Genomic DNA, 23,201 nt, shown 5'->3' on the forward strand with positions numbered 1-23,201 from the left:
ACAAAGAACATAATCAGCCATATTCAATAAAAATGGAAAGAAAGGATTCAGTCCCAAGATTTATTCTCTATACTAAGTGAACCTGGCACAACATTAGGTTATAATTTGTCGTTGTAATTGTGATTTTTCAGCCCAATTGATGTGTTCATTAGATTTGATTTGTTGGCCAGACATTTGAAACTCACTTTTTTTTTTTTTTTTTTTTTTAGTATATCAGTTTTTTGGCTTTAATATTGATTCCAAGCAAACTTTGCTTTTAGAGGTCTGAGAACTCACTACTTTTTTTTTTTTTTTTTTTTTTTAGTTAGGCTGTGTTGCAAATACGCTAAGTTCCTTGAGATTATCCATCAGTTAAATAAACTATAATGTAGTGAAAGATGTTGCTATAATAACAGATGAATATGATATGTGAGAAAAGCACAGAGAGAAATGGTATTAAATAATTCACAGTAGATTATTTTAATTGTATGAAATTGGGAAAAGCTGCATGTCTTTCATTTTTATTGGAATAAACAAATCAAATTTATTTGTGACTCTTGACTTGCAGTTTGTATTAGCTAGTATTCATTCCAGACTGATGACTGTTCTCTCAGAGTGAGATTGTTCAGGGAGAGCATATTTACAAGACTTATACAGTGGAGAAAGTGTTTTAAAATATTCATGAGGATAAACCAAATGATGTTAACATACTTAGTCTTATAGTACTACCTGAGAACTTCTAAAAGTTAAGATATTGAAAAGAGGTTCTTGGCTTTCTTCCAGTGATTACAAAGAATTAATTTATGATTTGAAATGTTCAGCAGAATGCCAAAGTCTCCATATGAATTGGGTGAATTAATTTCAAATGCTCTTGGTACAGAGTTCTATTTATGTCCATTTTTAACAGATGTATTATTTTATTTATATTGGCAGAACCCATTATAGAAGATGCCATTGTGTAGAAAGAAAGTTTCGGCTGCCTGGTGTCTCATTTGTGGGGCTATCGTTAACTGTTTTTTGAGACACCTATTAGGTATAGTTGGGATTGTAAAGAAATATGACATACACTTCAGCAACTTAAAACATTAGTCAAGGGGGATCCCTGGGTGGCTAAGAGGTTTAGCGCCTGCCTTTGGCCCAAGGCACAATCCTGGAGTCACGGGATCAAGTCCCACATTGGGCTCCTGGCATGGAGCCTGCTTCTCCCTCCTCCTGTGTCTCTGCCTCTCTCTCTCTCTCTCTCTCTGTCTCTCTGTGTGTCTATCATAAACAAACAAAAATAAATAAATCTTAAAAAAATAAAAAATAAAACATTAGTCAAGAGCTGAAACAAATACAGAGATGTTTAGATAGGTTTAGGAACCTATCTCCAGGGATCCCTGGGTGGCGCAGAGGTTTAGCGCCTGCCTTTGGCCCAGGGCGCGATCCTGGAGACCCAGGATCGAGTCCCACGTCGGGCTCCCGGTGCGTGGGGCCTGCTTCTCCCTCTGCCTATGTCTCTGACTCTCTCTCTCTCTCTCTCTCTGTGTGTGACTATCATAAATAAATAAAAATAAATAAAGTATACCATAATTATTTGATATACTTTAAAAAAAAAAAGGAACCTATCTCCATATATTTTGACATAAATCTTTAAATTAGTAACTGATAGTGCAGTATCAGCCTGTTTGAAAGAGGCTTATAAAAATGATAGTGCACATATTTTCTTGTATACATCTCAAAAGCAGTATAACCTGGCAGGAGATATTAAAGTGGCAGGAGATATTAAAGCCATGCTTGTATGTGTGTGTGCTCATGGGCATTGCACACCTGCAGATAGACACACGCTGTTAAGAAAACTTTATTTTAAAAAAGATAAGAAGTGCTAGGTATTGAATAGTAATATAAGAAGAATGGACATTGGAGAAAGCCATAACTTGTCCTTGAGGGGCGGGGACAGAAATACAAACCTGATACTGTTCCTGGTTCACTTGGTATAGAAAATAAATCTTGAGCCTGAATCCTTTCTTTCAAGTATTGATTATAGTTTAAGTTGGAAGCAAAGAAGTCAATAGTAGAAAGCTTCAGATATTATGTAATTAACAGGCAAATTAATTCTAATATGAAGACTTCTTGATTCCCTTTCTGTGCTAATTTCCCCTAATGGATGGAGTCATAGAATTTAGAGGTCAACTAATCAGTCTTCTTGTTTTGCAGTTTGGAAAATTGAGGACCAGAGGAGAAAGACAAGATTAGACCCCAGGTCTTTTGCTTTGTAGTCCATTGTACTTTTTTCATTATGCTATTTTACTTTTCCCCTCACCTCCTTGGTTGAATGTGGCTATGTTGTTTTTCTGCCTCTGGCCTCCGAATTAAATGAACCAGAAGCAGCCTCCGGTTTGCATTTCTGTCATCCTTTATTTAAACCTAATTATTCTGAGGATGTTTATCCCATTCTCCGTGGCAAAACTCTAGTAGGTAAACTTAGTTTAACAAAAGATTCATAGATTTAGCATCACCTTGTTCTTCCTGCAAAGTGTTTCATGGATTCAAATGTTGTGGATTTGAAATTTGTTCTCATTATTTCATCTATTCTCTGTGATCTCTGATGTTTGAATAAAACTAATTCGTACAGGTGTTACAAGCAATGGGATACCCAACAGGCTTTGATGCAGATATTGAATGTATGAGTTCTGATGAAAAATCAGATAATGAAGGCAAAAATGAAACAGTGTCTTCAAACTCAAGCAATAATACTGGAAATTCTACAACTGAAACCTCCAGTACCTTAGAGGTATATTTATATTTTTTTTCTCCTTAGCAAAAAAGGAGTATATGTAGATGGTAGAAAATTTGAGAGATGTGGGAAAGTGTAAATAAATAAGAAAATCAAAAGCATATACAAATGTGTCTATGCCAGAGGCTGCCATTATTAATATTTTGGTTTATTTCCATCCACCCTTTTTTTCTGGGAGTATTTTTGTGAGAGTAGTCATATTTTCATGCAGTTTTACATCTTGTTTTTTTCACTTAACTGTAAAAATATCTGTTAACATAACTGTGTAATGCACAACACATGAATGTCTCCTAATTTAACTAGCATTTTCCTTTTGTTGGCCATGGAAGTTCCTTCCAGTATTTCACAGTTAAAATATATCAACAATATCAACAATAACTGAAGAGTGAAAAACCAGAAGATCTAGCAAGGAATATAGGATTATTTGAAGTTTGTGCTGAGCTGTGGGAGGCAGTGGGTCATCATTGAGTTATCTAGCCTTGAGGAAGGCATAACCTGATCTGTTGTGTTCCTCAGATTCTGAGTGAGTCCTGATATATGGGCTTATTGCCACAGATAATAGAATGGGACAGAAATCTTAGTACTGAGTATATACAGTATTTTGGGGAGTTCATGGAGCCCTTATTTACTGCATTCTGCATAAGGAAAAAACATTTTTCATTTGTAGAAATGAGTATTTATCAAAGACTGGACTATAATTTTTTCAGTCTATAAACCTTTTGTAGTGGCTGCTTACTGGCAGATGCTGCAGAAATTGTGTTCAGAGCCTCAAGATGTTCTCAGGCTAGAAGCACAAAAGACATGTTCATAACTAATTATAATGTAATGTGATAAGTACCACGATGGCAAAGTGAATATAATAATGTAAAACTCAAAAGAGGAAGTGATTAGGAAACTTAGACATCTATAAAATCAAAGGGAGTAAAATGTGAGTGAGGTTTTAAGTAATGAGTAAGATTTTTGCTATGTGGAGAAGAGGTGGGAAGAAAGCATTCTGGATCAGAAGAATAGGAGGTATAATGACCTGGAATTGTGAAAATACATGTTGAGAAGTGCCAGGTGGGCCAATATGGAGGGTCAGATGGAGGCTGAGGCCTGTGAAAGCCTCGCCTGACTTTATATGTGATACTGTGGAGGAGCCCTGGCACCGGCCTTTTGAGAGGACCAGTCATTCACAGGTGATTAGTGTGGGCTCATTAATAGCTGTGTGTACATGTGTGTACAGAGCTTCTGGTAGGCACACATCTGTGCCTTGTTTCTATAGAATGTAGTAATGGCAGGGGGGCTGGCAGAAAGAAAGCCCTTATTCTTCATTTGAAATTAAAATATTAAAATGCAAATATTTGTATCTCTTGACTCATAAAAGTGATTTCAGATTTGGAAAGCAGAGAGTGATTACCATAGACCTAGTTTCACAAATTACTCATTACTTGTAAAAGATGGAAACTAGAAACTTGCTTTGAAATTTAAAAAATGTAGATTACAAAACCTCTTCAAGAAGTGAGGGTTTTTTTTCTTTTTTTCTTTTTTATTGAAGAATACCCAGGCATGTTTGTTAAGCTTGTCTTGAAAAGTTGTCCAGTGTTTCATTTCTTTCTACAGCATTAGCCACTTCTCTCTCTCTCTCTCTCTCTCTCTCTTTTTTGCATTAGCCACTTCTCAAATCAGTATTGAATAGTTTTACTAAGAGAATCGTGCTGTCCATTGGGAATGATTGTTTGAGGCATTCATTATTTCTTCTTCTTGTTCTTTTTCTTCTTTCTTCTTCTTTCTTCTTCCAGGATTTTATTATTGATGGGGAGGGGTTGGAGAGAGCAGGGAGCAGGAACAGGGGGAGGGGCAGAGGGAGAGGGAGAAGCAGGCTCCTTGGTGAGCAGGGAGACTGGTATGGGGCTCAAGCCCAGGACCCTGGAACCATGACCTGAGCTGAAGGCAGACACTTAACCCCCCAAACCACCCAGGCATCCCCGGGGCATTCCTTTCCTTGTTCAGCGTTTCTTGAGCAATTACTATGATAGAATTATAGACATGATCTTTAACCTCAAAAAGTGCTCAATCTTTGGGTCTTTCCATTCTTGAAATTATAGGTACATATTTTGTGATTTGTTTTCTTTTTGGTGCTGCAGTCTCTCTTACATTTGAGCCTTCACATTCCCGCATGAATTACTTATTTTCCTTACTCTAGTCTTAATCTTTCCTCAAATCAGTTCTTCTACTCCTGCAATGATTTTTCTACAACACAAATCTAATCATGAACTTTCTAGAATAAAGTCTCTCTGGCTCCCCATAGTTCATAATAAAGTCAAAGCTTATTTGCATGGCATGCAAAGTCCTTTATGAATTGGCGCCATCAAGGGCTTTTCTAGTCAGAGCCTATCTTCCTATGAGATATATAGGAATTATGAGATATATAAAGGACATATTCCACTCCCTTATCTAGCCAAACTGTGCTGCTTATCATTTTCTGAACACATGTTCTTTGCTTCTCTTGGGTCTTTCCATGGCTGTTTCTTCTGTCTAGAATGCCCTTCTTCTTTGTTCCCACCTTATCATGGTCTAGTGCTTGCCTCTTTAAGGTTAGGTTTGCATGTCACTTCCAGGAAAACTATCCTGATTGCTCTAGAAAATGATTACTTCTTCTGTGGTTCCATAACATACACTGTCTTACAGTGATTATGTCTGTCCCTCCCACTATACTCTAGCTCCTTAGAGCAGGGAGTGACTGCTTTTATTCTTATTTTTAAATTTCAGAATCCATACATAGTCTGTATCCTACTGGTTTTACCTTAGGTGACCTTAAGTCTCTTAAAGAGAGAATTGAGAGCTGTGTAGGAACATTTTCTTCCCAAATTGAGATTTATTTCTTCCTAACTCTAAAGATGAAAAACAGTGAACAGTCACGTGTTATGTGAATCTCAGCTGTTCTGTCCACTTTGTTAGTCATTTAAAGTATTATTCTCAGATGATGAATACACAGAGCAGACCCTAGAGTGCCATGTAATGGCAGGGCCACATTGCTCTTGAATACTGTTGAGACAACCCTACTTTAGAGGCAAGCTGGCTAGATGACTGACTGCCATGTTTATTACTTGTAGAGTTTCCATACCTTTAAAGATATTTTGCCATTCATATGTAGAGGTGATCACACATCCTGGCCCCTAAATGCTTTAAAGTGTAATTTTTGAGCCTCTTTTCAACAGAAACGTAGTATAATTGTATTAATAAGAAATTTAATACTCTAAAATCTTACTTGATTGAATCTCCTTTTAGGTAAGAACTCAGGGCCCTATCCTCACAGCAAGTGGCAAAAATCCCGTAATGGAGCTCAATGAAAAAAGAAGAGGTCTTAAGTATGAACTCATCTCGGAGACTGGTGGAAGCCATGACAAACGCTTTGTAATGGAGGTGTGTACCTAGATTCAAGCCAACTTTACTTTTCCCCTCAAAGATATAGGCTATCCTGAGATTATATGTAAAAATAGTTTTAGAGTGAATTCATGTGGCACTGTTTGACTTTTGGTGTGTTCTGTGTTGTGATATATTTAAATTAAAACTACATAGAGGAATCACATGGGATAATTGCAGAGTGTTGTTCTTGATTTTAGGTAGAAGTAGATGGACAGAAATTCAGAGGTGCAGGTCCAAATAAGAAAGTGGCAAAGGCAAGTGCAGCTTTAGCTGCCCTGGAGAAGCTGTTTTCTGGACCCAATGCAGCAAATAATAAGAAAAAGAAGATTATCCCTCAGGTATGAGTTAAGTGTTGAACCTTTGCAATACTTCTGAAAAATATTACCAAAATTAAATTTCTTTTTCTGTCTTGGTGCCACTTTAGCTTTTCCTGAAGTTGTTTCTTTTTCTTGCATTTGGCATCTTTTTCTTTGGGTTAAATCGTGAATACTGTAATATTCCCTTTTCTTGGTTGTAGGCAGATGATAGATTAAAAAGAGGCTGTTAGCATTGTTTGGGGGTTTCAGGCCCTCTCAGTGAGGCGGAATGTTGAGAGATGTTAGCATTTGTTGAGGGAAGCTGCCAGGAATATAGGGGCTTACTTTCAGCAGTCTGCAGGTGCACTTCCATTTCCTTTCCAGTTTTGTCCTTTTGCATTATTTATTTTGTATTTTCCTTTGAGGGTGGCACAGTAGAACTTGACCCTATATCACTTCTGTTCATTCCTGACAGTGGGTGAATCAGTCCTGCTGAAGGCCCAGGATTGTAACAAGGTGTTTAGAAAAGACGGCTTCCTAATTACATGCTATTGGGTAACAGATTCTTCTGTCCGTTCATTTATTCATTCAAAAATATTTTGTAGTCATATTCTATGTGCATGATTGTGAGGGCAAAAGAGATACGTTATTGAATATAAGACGCACTCTCTCCCTGGTGGAGAGTGCTGGTGTGATAATGTCTGAATAGATTATGTGATAGAGACAAGTCAATTGAAAATGTTTAGACTCCTAGAAAGAAGCTTAGATTATTCAGGATTCTGAATGAAACAGTTTTAGTTTCTTTTACATAGGCTGAGTCCACCGGCAGAGGGTAGTGTTGATCTTATTTTATAGATGAGGGATCGAGGCCCAAAGAATTACAGACACTGCCTCTACTACCACAGCCAACTAATGATAGGGTCTCTTTCAGCTAAGTTCTCCTTCCAAAGACCGTGGGCATTCTGTTGCATATTAGATCCCATCATAGAGGTTTGTCCTGTCTTGTACTTATTATAATAAACATTGCTTAAATTCTAAGATTCAAAACATAACCAAGGAGAACTAACTTTTACTGAGATGAAATACAAATAAAGCATTTAAATTGCATTGATACACATGAGAAGTGGTTTTATTTCCCTAAAACCTTCCAGGAAATGTGCTAAATTAGTAGAAAGATAATTGTTACCTTGTTTCTTTTGGTGTGTTTTTACCATGAGTTACATCCTGTATTGGGTCAGTTAATTTTAGTGTTTAAAAAGTGAGTGCAGATACTTATTAGGTAGTTAAGTTTGCTTCTGGTAGATATGAGCTTGATTTTTGTGGAGTCACTCTGTTGCTGCCAGATTGTTACTTCCTGACTACTTGGACTGAACCGTGTTAAAAAAAAAAAAAATGTCTGCATGAGGTTCACCCATTTTTAGAAATTTTCCATACTAAAAGCTCTAAAAATCATGTGTTCAATGTGTTTGACAGCCAGGAGGCAGTCTATTTTGGATGTGTGGGTTACATTTTTTTTTTTCAGCCAAATAGAAAAATGGCTGTTCCCTGTGCATGATACATTCGACCTTGAAACAGTCCTCTCCCCTGTTATGCTAGTGGTAGAGGCGCTCCCGTGAGGAATAAAAGATGATGGCTTTTCAATGTGAGATAAATGTGTGTGTGCTCTGAATGTTTAAGCTGTTTGAGTTCTTGTTGACTTTATTCCACAGTGAACTTTGAGGCCCTACACCTTGGATATAGTAGGGAATTCTGATAGTTTTCAGTTTGAGTTTTTGTTGTGTCTTTATATTAAAAAGATAAGTATAATGTTTCATTTAAAACTAGATATTCTTGATTTTCTTAAAATTTCAGTTTTAGAAAGGGATATTTTAGCAGCCCTCTATTTTGTTTATCCTTACTTAGTTGACTTCTCAGAGTTTGCCATTTTCTCAGTTGTTCTTGTCTGAAGTAAAGCAAAGTGGCTGTTGTTATCCTGACTGCACAATTAGTGAGAGACTCCAATAGACACAGAGATTTGTGATTTTACTAGAGTCCCATGGCCTTTTAGAGCCAGAGGGGACTTAGAAGTGGTATTTATTTAATGATTGGTCCATGCACGTATATACGTACACATACAGCAGAAGATACAGACTCAGAGAAGTCACATGACCTTCCTAGAGTTCTCATTTTTGGTCTTCCTTCATAGTTTTGTTTTTGTTTTGTTTTTTTTAAATTCCCCTCTGGTTCACAGCTAATCCATGGTGGTTTGTTTGTTTTTGTGGTAGTTTTTGTCTGTGGGCAGAGAATTCAGTGGATTTCGAACCTAGGTATCAAATGTCTAGAAGTACTTTAGTCAGGCCTGAAATGTAATGGACAAAATATGACTACTTAAATTCATGTGTAAAAGATGAACTCTTTCTGAGTAACCCTCAAGTGAAAAGAAGAAGTTATTTGCATACTTTTATGTGCCAGCATACTTTCCAGAACAGCTCTGTAAGGTAGGTGTCATTTTTCCTTAACAGACGATAAATTGAAGGTTCAAGGTCATAGACCGACTCACTGACTTATCTACAGGCTTACGTTTCTCATAGAGGTTGTGCATTAGAGAGATGGTGGGATGTTAGTTCTTATTTCTCTCAGTAATGAAAATGTGTTACTTTTAACAGGCAAAGGGTGTTGTGAATACAGCTGTGTCTGCAGCAGTCCAGGCTGTTCGGGGCAGAGGAAGAGGAACTCTGACGAGGGGAGCTTTCGTTGGGGCTACAGCTGCTCCTGGCTACATAGCTCCAGGTATGTATGTATGGTACAGCTGCCTCTTCCGGGCCAGACTTTGAAGAACAGCATCTCGTTTATTTTCCAGGGTGATACACAGGCCCGGAAAACCTAGCACGGGTATGAGATGGGTGTGCATGGAAAGTCAAAAGAGGAGAATCTACTGAATGTCATTGTTTTCTCCTGGAACCTGCTGAGTGCCTAGAGGCTCCCTGGAGGGAGATGACAGATGAGGAATATTGCCCTTGGTTTCGGGGATGTATTTTGGCAATGAGGAAGCTAACAGATACTACACAGGTTGAGGAGTGCAGCTGTGCAAGCAGGATGTGTCAGGGGGGACATAGTGGCTGGCTGGGTAGAAGAGAGGGAAACTGCTGGCAAGGAACTCCCTCGTCAGGGTGAAGCCTAGTTCTAATAACATTTCTTTAACTTAGCGTTTGAGATCCAGCAAAGGTCTACAGAAGTACAAAACGAGAAAAAAAGGAGAAACTTATTTATCCAGAGCTGGCTATACAGCAGACACTTTTGCATAAATGATTTCACGTCATTGTTTTTTAATCTTCACAGTGTTTCCTCAAGTAGAAATTGTTTCCATTTTCCAGGGAAGGGAACTAAGGTTTAATGTGAGGAGACAGCTAGCTCAGTCTGAGACACATTGAGAACAGCAGAGCAGGGATTTGAATGTAGGTGTTTGCAGTTCCAGAGTTTATGTTCTTTGCATTTCACCAATGTGGCTTGAAGGAGATGGGAAGAGATGCCCTCCTTCTACCTTCTGTTTTAATACTTATATCATCTCGGCAGTAGATGTCAGCTTCTCATTCAAGTCATGTCGTCTGCCGTGTTGAACGTATGGAACGTCTCACTTAATAAGTAAACTGCTTGTAATTGTTGATAGGGGTGAAACTCACAAGGATTGGATCTTACTCTGTCATTATTTTGTATGTAACATTGCTAAGAAGTTCACTTATATTGTGTCTTTTCTCCTTTTCTTTTCTTTTCTTTTCTTTCTTTTCTTTTTTTCTTTTCTTTTCCTTTCTTTTTCTTTCTTTCTTTCTTTTAATTTTTTTTATTTTTTTCTTTCTTTTCTTTTCTTTTCTCTTTCTTTCTTTCTTTCTTTCTTTCCTTCCTTCCTTCCTTCCTTCCTTCCTTCCTTCCTTCCTTCCTTCCTTCTTTCAAGATTTTATTACTTATTCATGAGACACACAGAGAGAGGCAGAGACATAGGCAGAGGGAGAAAAGCAGGCTCCTCACAGGGAGCCCAATGCGGGACTCGATCCTGGATTCCGAGATCATACCCTGAGCCGAAGGCAGATATTCAACCACTGAGCCACCCAGTCATCCCATCTTTCTTTCTCTTTCTTTCTATTTTTTTTTTTTTTTTTAAGAAGGAGTTAGAATAGGCTACTGGGGAAGTTCTGTGGATGATGTGGTTTTGGAATTTATTTGTAGGAGTTGATCCCAGTAGGGGCATAGCTCAGAGATGTGTCATATAATGAATATATTCGCTCATTCAAATGTCATGTGCCTACTTTAGTGTTTTACTGTCGTGCAGCATATGATCTAAAGGTGAGACATGCTGATGAGATAGTCACAATTTTCAACTGAGAAAGTGTGATGAAGGAAGGACAAGGGTGTGTTCTATGAGAGGATGTAACAGAGAAATGATCTAGGCTTTGGGGCCTGAAGGCCTCCCCCAAAGAAGTGACAGTTGACCTGAGCTTTGTAGAATGAGAAGGTGTTAACTTGGAGAAGACTAGGGTGGAAGAGTGTTGCACACAGAGGGAACAGGATGTGCAGAGACCCTGTGCTGCTGGGCCAGGGAACTTGGCTGGTAAGGATTAGAAGGAGGCCAGATGTCTGTAGTATGGAGAGCACTTTGTGTTTTGGGTGGGGGATTGTAGGGAGAGACACAACAGGGACAGGGAGTGATTTGAGCTAAAGCTAGATGCTCAGTCCCAGTTCTGGAGGCCAAGGTTTGGATTTTGGCTTTAGAATGCTAAATGCAGTGAAGGGTTCTAAGGAGAGAAGTGACAACATCAGACTTTTTTTGTAAAGATCATCATCTATAGTGTGAAGAATAGATTGTAGGGACAGAAGTAGCTGTGAAAAGACAAGTTAGAAGGTTCTGGTAAACTTGTAGTTCAGACCAGAGACAGTGCAGGTATCTCCAGTGGGTGCAGGGAAGCAGATGGGCAGCAAGAAGCAACCACACTGAAGACGTACTGCAGAAGCACAATTAATGGATTTAATGTGGAGAATGAAAAAGAGGGAGGTTTCAAGGATTTCTCCCAACATTTTTAGTGAGAGGAACAGGGTCAGTAACTGTGTTGTTTTTAAGGAGATGGAGAATGCTTAAGGATGAGATGAGAAGGAGGGAGAGGGGAGAGGAAAAGGTTCATTGCTGTTTGATTCTGTTTATAGGTCTCAAACTAAGACACTCTTCTGTGGGCAGCCCAGGTGGCCCAGTGATTTAGCGCCACCTCCAGCCGGGGGTGTGATCCTAGAGACTGGGGATCGAGTCCCACATCAGGCTCCCTGCATGGAGCCTGCTTCTCCCTCTGCCTGTGTCTCTGCTTCTCTCTCTGTGTGTGTGTCTGTCATGAATAAATAAATAAAAAATCTTTTTAAAAAAACTTATTAAAAAAAAAAAGACACTCTTCTGTGCACCTCACTGTTTCTACTGATATTTAATATTCTTCTGCCTCATTCAATCATTATTTAAAGGAATCAGCTTTTATTAAAAAATGATAGGCAAGTTACTGAGATGAACTTTCTTGCCTTTGATTACATGTTCGGTGGGGGCTTCATCTGTCTGGGAGCATCTGCAGTTGCTTGGTCATGGACACTTAGGCACCTATCATCTAGTGGCAGTCATTGTGAAAGGCATCATGTGTGTCTGCTGGTTGCCAGGCTCGTTGGCTCTATAGTAGCTTTTCTCTTATGTCATCACATTGACCTCTGTGAAAGGCTTTTAAAAATGAAGCTTTTAAAAATGTAGTTCTCTTATAGCTCAGAGAAGATTCAGATTAGGTCAATTAGATTATGAATAGGTTATATGCCATTTGCAGTGTATTCTGTGCAGCAGGGACTGTAGTATTTTTACATACATTATTTAATTACATTCCCCTGCCAACTCAATTACTGTAAGACTGTGAGGCTCAGAGCAGTTAAATAACAGGCACAAAGTCACCTTGCTAGTGAAAGTGAAGTTGGGGTTGAAACCCGACAGCCTGATCAGTGGTGAGTTTAGTAGTTGTAGTTTTGTATCTCTTTAAGGAGATTTTGGTGAAACGCTTAAAACTGTGGCCTTAGTCATCCAGCTAGCTCCCTTTTCCTCGAATAGATTTGATGTGCAAACTTTTTATTTTATTTTTTTAAAGATTTTATTTATTTATTCATGAGATAGAGAGGCAGGGAGAGAGAGAGAGAGAGAGGCAGAGACACAGGCAGAGGGAGAAGCAGGCTCCATGCAGGGACCCCGACGTGGGACTTGATCTGGGTCTCCAGGATCAGGCCCTGGGCTGAAGGCGGTGCTAAACTGCTGAGCCACCTGGGCTGCCCTATGTGCAAACTTTTTAAAGTATTAATTTCTCTTTTGGCCTCTACTACTGTTCCTGCTGCTGCTTTCAGCTGCATTATATCCTTTTGAAATGCAGGACTTAGGGAGTACTAAAGACTAAGGCTACGTTGTACTGTCCCCAGTTTTATGTGACATAAATATAGACTAAAAAGTGAAAATTTATATCTCTCGGGTAATGTTTCATTTAGTCCCTAAAAGCAGTTTACTTATTCAGCATACACTTGAGTGTTCTATTTCAAGTAAGAGATTTGAATCTGGGCATTCAAAGATGACTGACTTGCGCCTGCCCCAGTGAATGCTTGGGGTCATATGGGGTAGGAACAGACCATTGCTTCTGTAAACACTGTGCAATATGATGCAATCTGTAACATGGGGTGGGGAGGGGGCACAAAGGAGTGAGCAGCAAACCCAGGAGACTTCTCAGAGGAGGTGATGCTTGGTTCTGATCTACAGGATGCATTGCAGTTGGGCAGCTAGAGAAGTTGAAAAAAAAATCATGGCAAGCAGCAGAATGATTATAGAAGAAGGGCTTATAATATTAAAAAGGCTTGATTTGTTTCAGGTAGTGTGAAGGGCCCATGTAGATTTTGTTCTATTTTAGAAACCAATTTCCCTAAAAATTTACCCAAGCAAATTAGTATTTATATTTTTTGGAGTTATTTTATTGAGAGATTCAAGATTGTGGCTTCCGTACCACAGTATTTTTAATCCCTACAACACTATAAAGTAACTTGGAAGGTTTCTCATTTTGCAGGCATGAAAAGGCAACTCAGAAGTTAAATGTTTAAGGACATATAAGAAACTAGTGCTAGTGATGAGATGAATTATACTATATGTTGGCAAATTGAATTTAAATAAAATATTTAAAAAATTTTTAAAAATCAGGAAAAAAAAAAAAAAAAAGAAAAGAAACCAGTGCCGGAACAAATTGACTTAAAAACTTCTCTGTTCTTTAGACTTGTTTTTATTGACAATCTGAGCCTTCTTCATAGGTACCAGAGGCTAATGTCAGTTTTGCCAACATTTACTGAGAGACCCTGTGCTGGGGCCAGGAATTCAGATACCAGGCAACATGGACCTTGTCCACGAGCCCACAGCCTAGTTCACACACCCATTTCAGTAGCACTTGAGGCTTCAGCCTGCCCTGTCACTGCTTTCTGAAGAGACCTGGAAAGTTCTGTTTTCTAGCTTTAAAGAAATTGGTAACTTGGGTGATTCAGAGTGTAGAGAGAGGAGACAGATTTTTTTTTTTTTTTTAAGATTTTATTTATTCTTGAGAGACATAGAGAGACAGACAGACAGACAGACAGACAGAGACACAGGCAGAGAGAGAAGCAGGCTCCATGCAGGGAGCCCGACGTGGGACTCAGTCTCAGGTCCCCAGGATCACTCCCTGGGCTGAAGGCGGCCCTAAACCGCTGAGCCACGGGGGCTGCCGGAGAGGAGACATATTTGTTCAACAAATTATAGTGAGTTGTTACTATGTTACTACCTGGCCAGACCTCCTGCCAAGTTGAGGTGATACAAAAGTGTCTAAGACTTGGTGTCTTTCACTCTATGGGAGACACAGACAAGGAGCTGATAGTTATAACACAGTGTCATAAGTGCAAGGAGAAAGACAGGATATTCTGGTAGGTCAGGAGAACCTTATTGGTTGTGGGGAAAAAGCTTCCATGCTAAGCAGGAATGGAGGGTTTGGGGTATTCTGAGAATGGTTCTCATTCATCCAAATATCTGGAAGAAGTCTTCAGGGCCCGAGGTGCTGGGCCAGGCAGTACTTGTGAATACTGATTAGTTACCCTTTGTTCTGGACTGATCTGCTTTCTTCTTTGCACTAGGCTATGGAGCACCGTATGGTTACAGCACAGCTGCCCCTGCCTATGGTATGTACACCATCTTTCTGATTTCTCCTCTTAGCAATGCTGTCACAGCAGTCTAAAGCACAGTTTGTATCCAGGGTTTCTTTAAATGAAATGGAGGATCTCAGACCTATTCATTCTAGTGACCCAACTTAAATTCCCTTTGAAAATGCCACAACCTTGTGGTTCTTGGTTTGGTTGGAGTTGCTCTTCTCTCTGCTTTGCCTGATTGAAGGACTGCTTGTTCTAATTGCCTGTTTCTGAACATACTGAAATTAAATATTTTAAGTAGTTCTTCTTACAGCCAACTTATACTCCATTCAAAGGCTACTGAAGGGCCATATCCGGTTTCCAGCTCAGCTGCTTGCCGGTTACATGGCTGCATTGAAGTTTCTGGCTTGAAACTGTCTAGGTGACTTGAGTTAGGGTTAGGAAATGTTCACTTCAAATTTGTAGCCATCATCTTTTTTCCATAAATTTTGCCTTAGAGGTGACATAAATGGGCCCTAGCATGGCGATGGGGTGTCACCAGCAGTGTTACTGACGTGCTTACTGCACAAAGTCTGTGGTACATGTTATAAAATCCTAGGAGTGTCTCCTCTCCCTCCAAAAATAAAAAATAAAAGCATCTGCAGAAATGAACCTCAGTGGCCCTTTGGATAACTTTTGAATGAGGTTTATGTGGCAATGGAGGCAGTAGGTTTGGAGTCAGTGATATGCCCTTTTAGACATTTTCCCTAACTCAGGCGCTACATGTTATAGGTCAGCCATCTGCAGGATATTTGCCATTGGAGAAGAACAGAGCATGTGTGTGCACGTGTGAGTGTGTATTGGTGTGACCCTGGGCTGGGCGTGCATGTGCATAGCGGGGAAGGACTTTGAATATCCTAGTACTTGTGGCATTAGTCCTCCACACGAGCCTCAGGACCCTTCATTATGCTTTCTCTCTTCATGCATCAGCTTTTCCATTTTTGTTCAGATGAAAATGACGGGTCCTTAAGACACTGCTAAATGGAAGCTTCATTTGATTTCATAACTGTAAAAAATAAGTAGAAAGTGAACTGTTTTACCACTTTCCCCATTAAGATAGACTGGAAAGATGTGGAGAAACTGCAAGGGTCAAACATTTGGGGTGAGTCTTCTTTATGGCAAAGTGCCACGTCTGGGGTTTCATCCTTGACCTGAATGTCTCCTCTGGAATGGTCAGGTTTGCTCAGGGCTTCCCCAGATTTCCCAGATTCTCAGATGTGGGGTACTTAGGAACTGAGAATGCATTCGAAAAAATGTTTTCACTGAGAATTTCTTATAAATTCAAATTCTCTAGCTCCTTTTGTTTTGGCCATTTGCCTTTACCATGCAGTCAACTTCTGGATATCCTGACCACCTCATCTCTCCTGTGAATTAGGTCTGGGCAGTTGATACAAGTACATTTTGACTCACTAGTCCCATTGTAGTATGTCTTGTGTGCGCCAAAGCATCTGTCTTCTAGGGCAGATTGTTAATTCTGTGTCTTTCTTTCAGACATAGTTAAGTCTCACGTTCTTTAGTATAGGTTTACTAGAGCTCAGTTTTCTCTTTAGGTTTTAAGCTGCATTCATGTTTTTCCTCAATCTTTAATTTTTCTCTCTTGTTCCTCCCTTTCCTCTAACATTATACTTTCACCTTGCGGCCTCTGAGCCCTCATTCAGAAGGCTCTTCTCTTCCATGTGCCATATAACTGACTTCCAAAGCTGGTGAAATTTGATGCCCCCATTTTTCACATAAAAGATTTGGTTTTTAAATGTTACTGTGATGCCAACCTACTAAAACAATGCTTTATTTTGGCTGTAAGGTAAATATGTCTTTTGGCCTTTGTAAAGCTGTTGCATGTGGGGTAATTTCCCTCTGATCATCTGGTGCTCTTGAATACCTGCTGTTGCTGCTTTGTGATTTCTCCATAGGTTAAATACTAGAATAGAGATAGAGCAGATTTCAAATCATGCTTGAGTATGCAGAAGTTTGTGAGGCCACAAGAACTCGTTCATTACAAAATTAAGAAAGTAGTTAATCTTTCCAGATTTGCCATGCCAATACCAGCAGTAGCCATTAAGAAGACAAATACTTGGTCACAGCTCCAGTTGGAGCTTATTTCTGAGGAGCTGAGACCTGCACAGAGAGCTGTGCCTTGGGTCTTGACAGTCATCCCTGTTTTCTTATAGTACACAATGTGCCAAATTGAGAATGATTATGGATTCCTAGAGTCCCTTTAGAATATTAATCAGTAGCATTGCTTTTGATCTTTAGAATTCATGGCCACTCACACAAATGAAATTGCTTTCTGAATATCATTCATCCTGTGATACAGCCATCTTAATTTAAAAAATACTATCAAAATGTTAGCAATTTCAAAATAGGAGATCTGTGAGAGGTTTGTGGGTCTCCTCCAAAATGGTTCATGTTGACTGACTAATCTGGAAAAGGTTAATGATCAATGATTTCTGTAAGATATTTTTTTACCTGAAATTTTTATTGGATTATTAAACTTATTTGGAGTCCTCTCCGTTTCTTTTCTCTGTAGGTTTACCCAAGAGAATGGTTCTGTTGCCCGTTATGAAATTCCCAACATATCCTGTTCCCCACTACTCATTCTTTTAGCAAATGACAGAAGCTAATTCCTATTGAACAACAAATACAGTACAATACAGAATGTTAGAGAAAAAGCCTTTTTATCCTGCTTTCTTTGAACACATACTTGATCAAAATTATTTGTAAAGAACATCTTTCCTACTTTTTGATTTTAACAAATGCAAATTTAGTTCTCTAAAACTTGAAAACCAACAAAAAAGAAACTAGTTCTGTGAAACGGTACCTCATTTCCGGAAAATAACTTATACCAGCCCTTCTGTTCTAGGGAAATAAGTCTAGCAGTTCAAAGTTTAAGTTTTAAGAGGAGTATCAGATTATGTAAAATTTGTGAAGGATGTATAGAGTCTCAAACACTGATCACAAATAAACTGCTTTGTTGTAACACAGAGTACTGCCTGGTTCCTGATGCAGTCACTGATTCTTAGCTCTGATTGATATGTATTTGCCCCAGGGCACTTGAATTTGGGCTGTAGTTATTTTTTTTAATACAATAGAGACTTTTCTTTTAAACTTTAACTTTGTAAATATTGAAGTGTGTAATTAAAGCCAATAAAATATGGGTTTGAATATTGTTTTAGCTTATTATTTTTGATATGTTTTGGTATCAAATTATAAGGATTGAAAACTAATCAGTTAGCCCTAGAAACCCATTGATTTGTAAGGAAACTGCTAAAACAAAGCAAAAGGCAATTGTTAGTTCAAGCCAGTCTATTTACTTTGTAAGCCCTTTGTACAGCTGGACAAGGGCATTCCCATGATAAAGGTATACTCTGTTATTGGAGCATTGCTTATTAAAATGATGGCACTACCCAGAGATGGGCAAGGAGGAATGTGATTAATTTAGTTTCCTAATTTCCAAGTTTTAAAAGAGAATAAATTAATCAATCAATCACCCTCTCTTGTTCTTGTGGCCTTCTTCACTCTGTAAGATACTGTGTTCACTTCCCTGGCTTTTTTCATGCAGATAGAAGATTAGCGATTTTTCTGGGATTCATTGAAAGGTCTCTTTTCCTCTTCAATTACATCAGAATCTAAAGCAGCAACAGGGTCCCCATAAAAACTTGCTCTTCAATTGTCCCAGTTCTTGTTGAGTGCTGCTGTGAAAAGTGACAGGTTTCAGCCATGGGTCAGCATTTATTTTTAAGTTTTTCTTAAAATTTATCTGATATTAAGCTGGTGAAAAACGATCAGTCGGTAACGTTGTGCTGTCCTGTAAAGGGTGCAGACCTGAGCCTTCCCCTGCATTCTCGCCTTGTTTGGAGAGCCTCTGATATTACTAGAAGGTAATGGTTTCATTAAGGTATTCACCCCCATGAAGGCACCAGTGTGGTCCTGTGTCGATATTTATAAGTTGCTGTGTCTTAAAAATGTTTGTTTTTAGTACAAATTAGCTTCTTTCTTTCCTCTTAAATTCTGTTTCTCAGAGCCAAATAGTGCCCATCAGTGAGAATGGGCTTCACAAAATAAGGCAAATTTATGTACCATATTTCTTTGGGACCACTAAATGAGAATGAGATAGGCAACTTAAAACAAATGTTAGTGTCATTTCTCGGATGTGGATTTATTATACAGTGGCTTGTTGCTTCTGCTCCTTGACCTTTAGTCTTTATTAGTGGTGGGTGATACTTTAATAAAACCTCATCACTTGCTAGAAATAGCTGTGAACTTACCATTCTCATCCTGTGCATTAGTGGCTAGACATAAACCAGAGGGCCCATTGCAGCTGGGAGTTGTCATGTTTCATTGATTCATTTTGCTGACCTATGGATGAAACAGAGCCATCACTGAGAAGAAAAAGCATGGCTGGTAATGTCCAGTTTTTATTAATTCAATATTTACAATAGTCCTCTCTGTGTTTGGAATACTATTAATTGGCAGCTGCAGCCAGATTGTTATTTGAAATTGATTGTCAAATTTGCATTCCAAGTTGGAATCTCTCTGGAGATTTCTCTTTAGAAAATTCTTTTGAAGTAGCTGACTCAGCTTCATAATTTAACCCCTCTATGATGGTGAAAAGGGAGCTGTGCTGTTTTCCAACATGATGGCAGTCATTTCAAATGGTTTCTACCAAGTCTTTTTTTTTTTTTAATTTTGTTGTTTGTTGGAAGTTACTAACCATGTTGTAAACCTGCCCAGTTGCTGCAAACTTTTACATTTCTCTGCTTTACTTAAAATAATTGAGCTGTCAAGTCCTTTGTTAGAAGTGGTAACCATGCAAGTTCAACTGTTTAAATTTTGTAATGAATTAAGTGTCCCCCTCCCCCCTTCTGCCCTTCCCACCCCTCCATTTTGTAATGAAAATTCCACTTACAGCTGAAAGAGCAGAGAAATATAAATGAAGCTCTTGGCTTCACCAAATTCTGTGACATTAACACCAAGTGTTGCTTCTCTGCTCTTTTCTCCACTGTAGGCGGTTTTTTCATTGACAGCCCCTATTGCCAGCCTCTGAGCGTCGCGCCACTTATTATTCACTTGGGCCCTCAAGATTTCTTCTCTGACTTCTAGAACCATCAGGTTGTCTGGCTTGAAATGGCAATTTCTGTTTTGGTCTTAAGAGCATTGTGACCCCCTGAGGCTTTCCAGCTATCAGATACACCACTCTGACACCTTCTTTTGGAAAGCAATGACTGAGCATTTTAAAGAAGAGCAATACTTTATTCAAAGCCACGGTGTCTGTTTTAAAACTTTTCCTTTGGAAACCTAGCAATATCTGTACTTAACCCCTCCTAGCGTAGTCTCTTGTCAGGGAGTTTACAGATCAGTGTAGAACTTAGAATCAGTATGTGAGCTGTGCTATCTCCTGACAGTTTTTAAACTTTTGTAGCACATAAATTGGGTAGTTGCATTCCTGACTGCGTCAGTTAGCGCTATTATAATTTCTCAGAGATAGGGGTCCTCCTTGAAGCCATATTCTTTGCATGGGGGTTGGTGCCCAATCAGGGATGTGGCCTGCAGCTTGGGTCCCTTCCGGTTGCAGGAGCACCCCCTCTCTTGTGCAAGGTAATTGGTCCAACAGATTCCCAACATACCTCATGCTGACTAGATGCAGTGCATGGTGCGTGCAGCAAGGAGTCCCAAGTCGTTTGTAGTCTCTCTGAAATCGTTAACCTGGGAACAAACCACTGATAGATTTTTCTGCTATTAGCCTTTCCTTCTTTTTTTAAAAATTTGGGTGAATGTGTGAAAATTATGAATCAGTCAGTCACCGTTATTAATTGAAGAGCTGGGAATACCTCGTTAATGTATTTTTAAAACTGGTGTTGGACCCTCTGTGTATTTCAGGTTAATACTTTTAAGCAGTTTTCAGCACGTTTATCTCACTTTATTCTCGTTCTCCTCGGACCTTCGTAGCCATATCACTTGTATAAAATAGGCTGAGATCTAGTGACTGTAAGCTGTGGTCTCAGTAAACAAAGGTAAGCTCTTTTATTTTCTGATTAAAGAGAAAACTAACTAAAAGTCAATAAACACAACGTGCATTTATGACAATCATACAGGATGTATTTGATCTCTCTTAGGTCTTATGTCATCATATTACCTTCAAAATTTTTATGATCTAAATGTAAAATAGTAATTTTCAGTATTTGTTTTAATACCCTTGTAATTACTTTTTATTCAAGAGAGACATTTCACTTTTACAAGTTAAATGTGTATATGTATGTAGAAACTTATGATATTACATATATGTGAATTACACACACGGACCTGTTTGAATAAAAGAATTTGGTGGTGGGAAGAGTTCACCTGAGAAGACTTTAACGTCAGGGCATTCTTTTGGCCAAAGTGCTAGAATTTCATAAGCAGCAAAATTGGTAACAGTGCTGGTAGGATCCATTTATATATGTAGCTGTTACACAAGCAGAGGATCAAAGTGCCAATTTCTCAAGGGGAGAAACTTCTCTGAGAAATGAAAATTTCTGACCTGTGTTGTACGCCCTAATACAACAGCAGCAAGAAGCCATAAAAAGAAAAAGCAATAGAAAATGAAAAAAAAAAAAAACCCCAAAATATTAAGGTAACTATGGAAAAATATGTAATTAAGCTATTTGCAGAACCAACTTTGGCAAGACCCAGAATGGTAAATACCCAGTCTGCAGAGACCAAATAGACCTAAGGTAATTCATCTGTCTTTTCCAGGTTAGGTAGCTAGATGATTATTTCCCATCTTACTCAACCATCATGGAATTCATTTAAAAGATGTGAGGGTTAGGCCAAATATTTTAGTAAGGGTTTGCATGATTTAGTGTGTTCCCTCAATACATTTCATATGTGTTAGATGTTCTGTGCTGAGGCCGTATATGATATATAGAGATTAAAATGAATTTTATGTTTTATATGTCTCTAAGAAGCAGTTTTCTTTTTATTACTAATTTTGAAGGTTGCTGGAACAACGTTTTTTCCCATACAGAATCTGTATGTACGGTGAATGTGGCTTTGGCATCTATAAAAAAGTTGTATGAGGTCTAGCTGACAAGTACTACGTACATTCCAGTCCTCATCGAGCAACCAAGTGCCCATTATGTGCCAGGTCCTTCTCTGGGTACTAGTGAAACAGAGGCTCTGCCCAGTGAAAACATTTCAAGTCTGAGAGTCTAATTGTTGGTGGAATTGGGCTGATTATAAATATCATAGCTTAGAAGACAAATGATGCATTAGCAATGTCAAAAGATAATTAACTTGGTTAGTAGCTTATTTATAGATAATAATATAGGCCCTCTGATACTAAAATAGCCATCATTTGGAAATTCTCTCATTTTAAGTATTTCCCTGGCAGTTTTGAGAGCCTGAAACTAACTCTGGTTTATGTTCATGGACCTCTCTCCAAGTAAGTGAGTGGAATGAAATGAAGAACAAATATTCCACTCCTTTATAAGCAGTTTTTGTAGTATAATGAAGACCAGAGTGGTTGCTTTAAACACTGGCCACATGTTTTCAATGACACGTGAGAGGGATTTTATCCTTATAATCAATCCTTAATTATAACTTACCTGTTTATTAGATTTCTTTAATAACTGCAGTGGAGGCAAATCTTCAGTTGTGAGTTAGGGGAATGAACTAAGATTTGCAGGTGCACCCCACCCCTGCCCCCAGCAGTTAGATTTCTAGCAATTGAGAGTTCCTAAAGCAGAAAACAACCTGCTCTGTGAATGGGCCTCCTGTACCACCACCTACTCAGCACTGGCCAGTGCATCCTGGGGGTTGGGGGTGGGATCTCTGTAAAGTCCTCAGAGCCAGAAAGGTTCTGCTGTATTTGCCTTGCAAACTACAATGATCTGATGCCATGTAGTGACCATCGGTTTCTCAGTGTCACTCCGAGACCTGGAAGGGAGATAGGTGGTAAGTGAATGACAACCACAGTTAAGAAAGTACCTACTGGAGAGATGAGTTTCAGTATTGATATTTCTCTCTTGCAGTAACTAATAGAGCACAAGCTAGTAGTTATGTAAGAATGAGTCTCTTCCCTACTTCATTCCCTCTTCCAGAAAGACTGTTTTAAGTCAGGAATTCAACTTGAGTTACTTGTAAGAATAGATATCCTTTCCGAAATTATCATTTTAGGTAGGAGCTAACAGCTTCCATTGATACTTGAAGCAGTGATCTTTGGAGATTTAAAAAAAAAAAAAGCTCCACAGTACAGATTAGGTTATGTAAGCTTTTACAGCACAGCTAGAAATAGGGAATGGAGACCATGTGGGAATCTGGGCCAAAGTATATCTCTCCCTCCAGCAAATTCCCTTGGGGCTTGGGAATTAGATGAGTTAATATACTTAAAGTGCTTTTTTGAGTGCCTGGTGCACAGTAAGTACTCAGTAAATGTTGACAGCTCCTACCACGGTTGGCTGAAGTGACAGAAGGTGTGTGAAGGAGGCAGCAAGACTGCTGCCAGGTAGCCAAGAAGTGAGTGCATGGTCTGCTCAGGGGAAGCT

General features: G+C 38.9%; 1 protein-coding gene across 10 annotated transcripts in view; it reads left to right on the forward strand.

Moving 5' to 3' along the window:
• The window catches only part of STRBP (spermatid perinuclear RNA binding protein), a 146,632-nt gene that overhangs the window by 113,753 nt on the left and 9,678 nt on the right, over positions 1–23,201 (forward strand). For 6 of the 10 annotated variants that reach the window (XM_072748661.1, XM_072748662.1, XM_072748657.1 and 3 more), the window contains 6 exons: positions 2,594–2,752; positions 6,026–6,160; positions 6,361–6,501; positions 9,105–9,228; positions 14,629–14,673; positions 17,207–18,168. In XM_072748661.1, coding sequence (XP_072604762.1) covers positions 2,594–2,752; positions 6,026–6,160; positions 6,361–6,501; positions 9,105–9,228; positions 14,629–14,673; positions 17,207–17,283 — 681 coding nt within the window. In that variant the 3' untranslated portion in view covers positions 17,284–18,168. Of the gene's footprint in view, positions 1–2,593; positions 2,753–6,025; positions 6,161–6,360; positions 6,502–9,104; positions 9,229–14,628; positions 14,674–17,206; positions 18,169–20,556; positions 21,011–23,201 lie in introns of those variants that run through there. The other 4 variants (XM_072748665.1, XM_072748663.1, XM_072748664.1 and 1 more) reach the window with 2 other exon arrangements.

This window comes from Vulpes vulpes, chromosome 2, assembly GCF_048418805.1.
Source record: "Vulpes vulpes isolate BD-2025 chromosome 2, VulVul3, whole genome shotgun sequence".
Taxonomy (NCBI): domain Eukaryota; kingdom Metazoa; phylum Chordata; class Mammalia; order Carnivora; family Canidae; genus Vulpes; species Vulpes vulpes.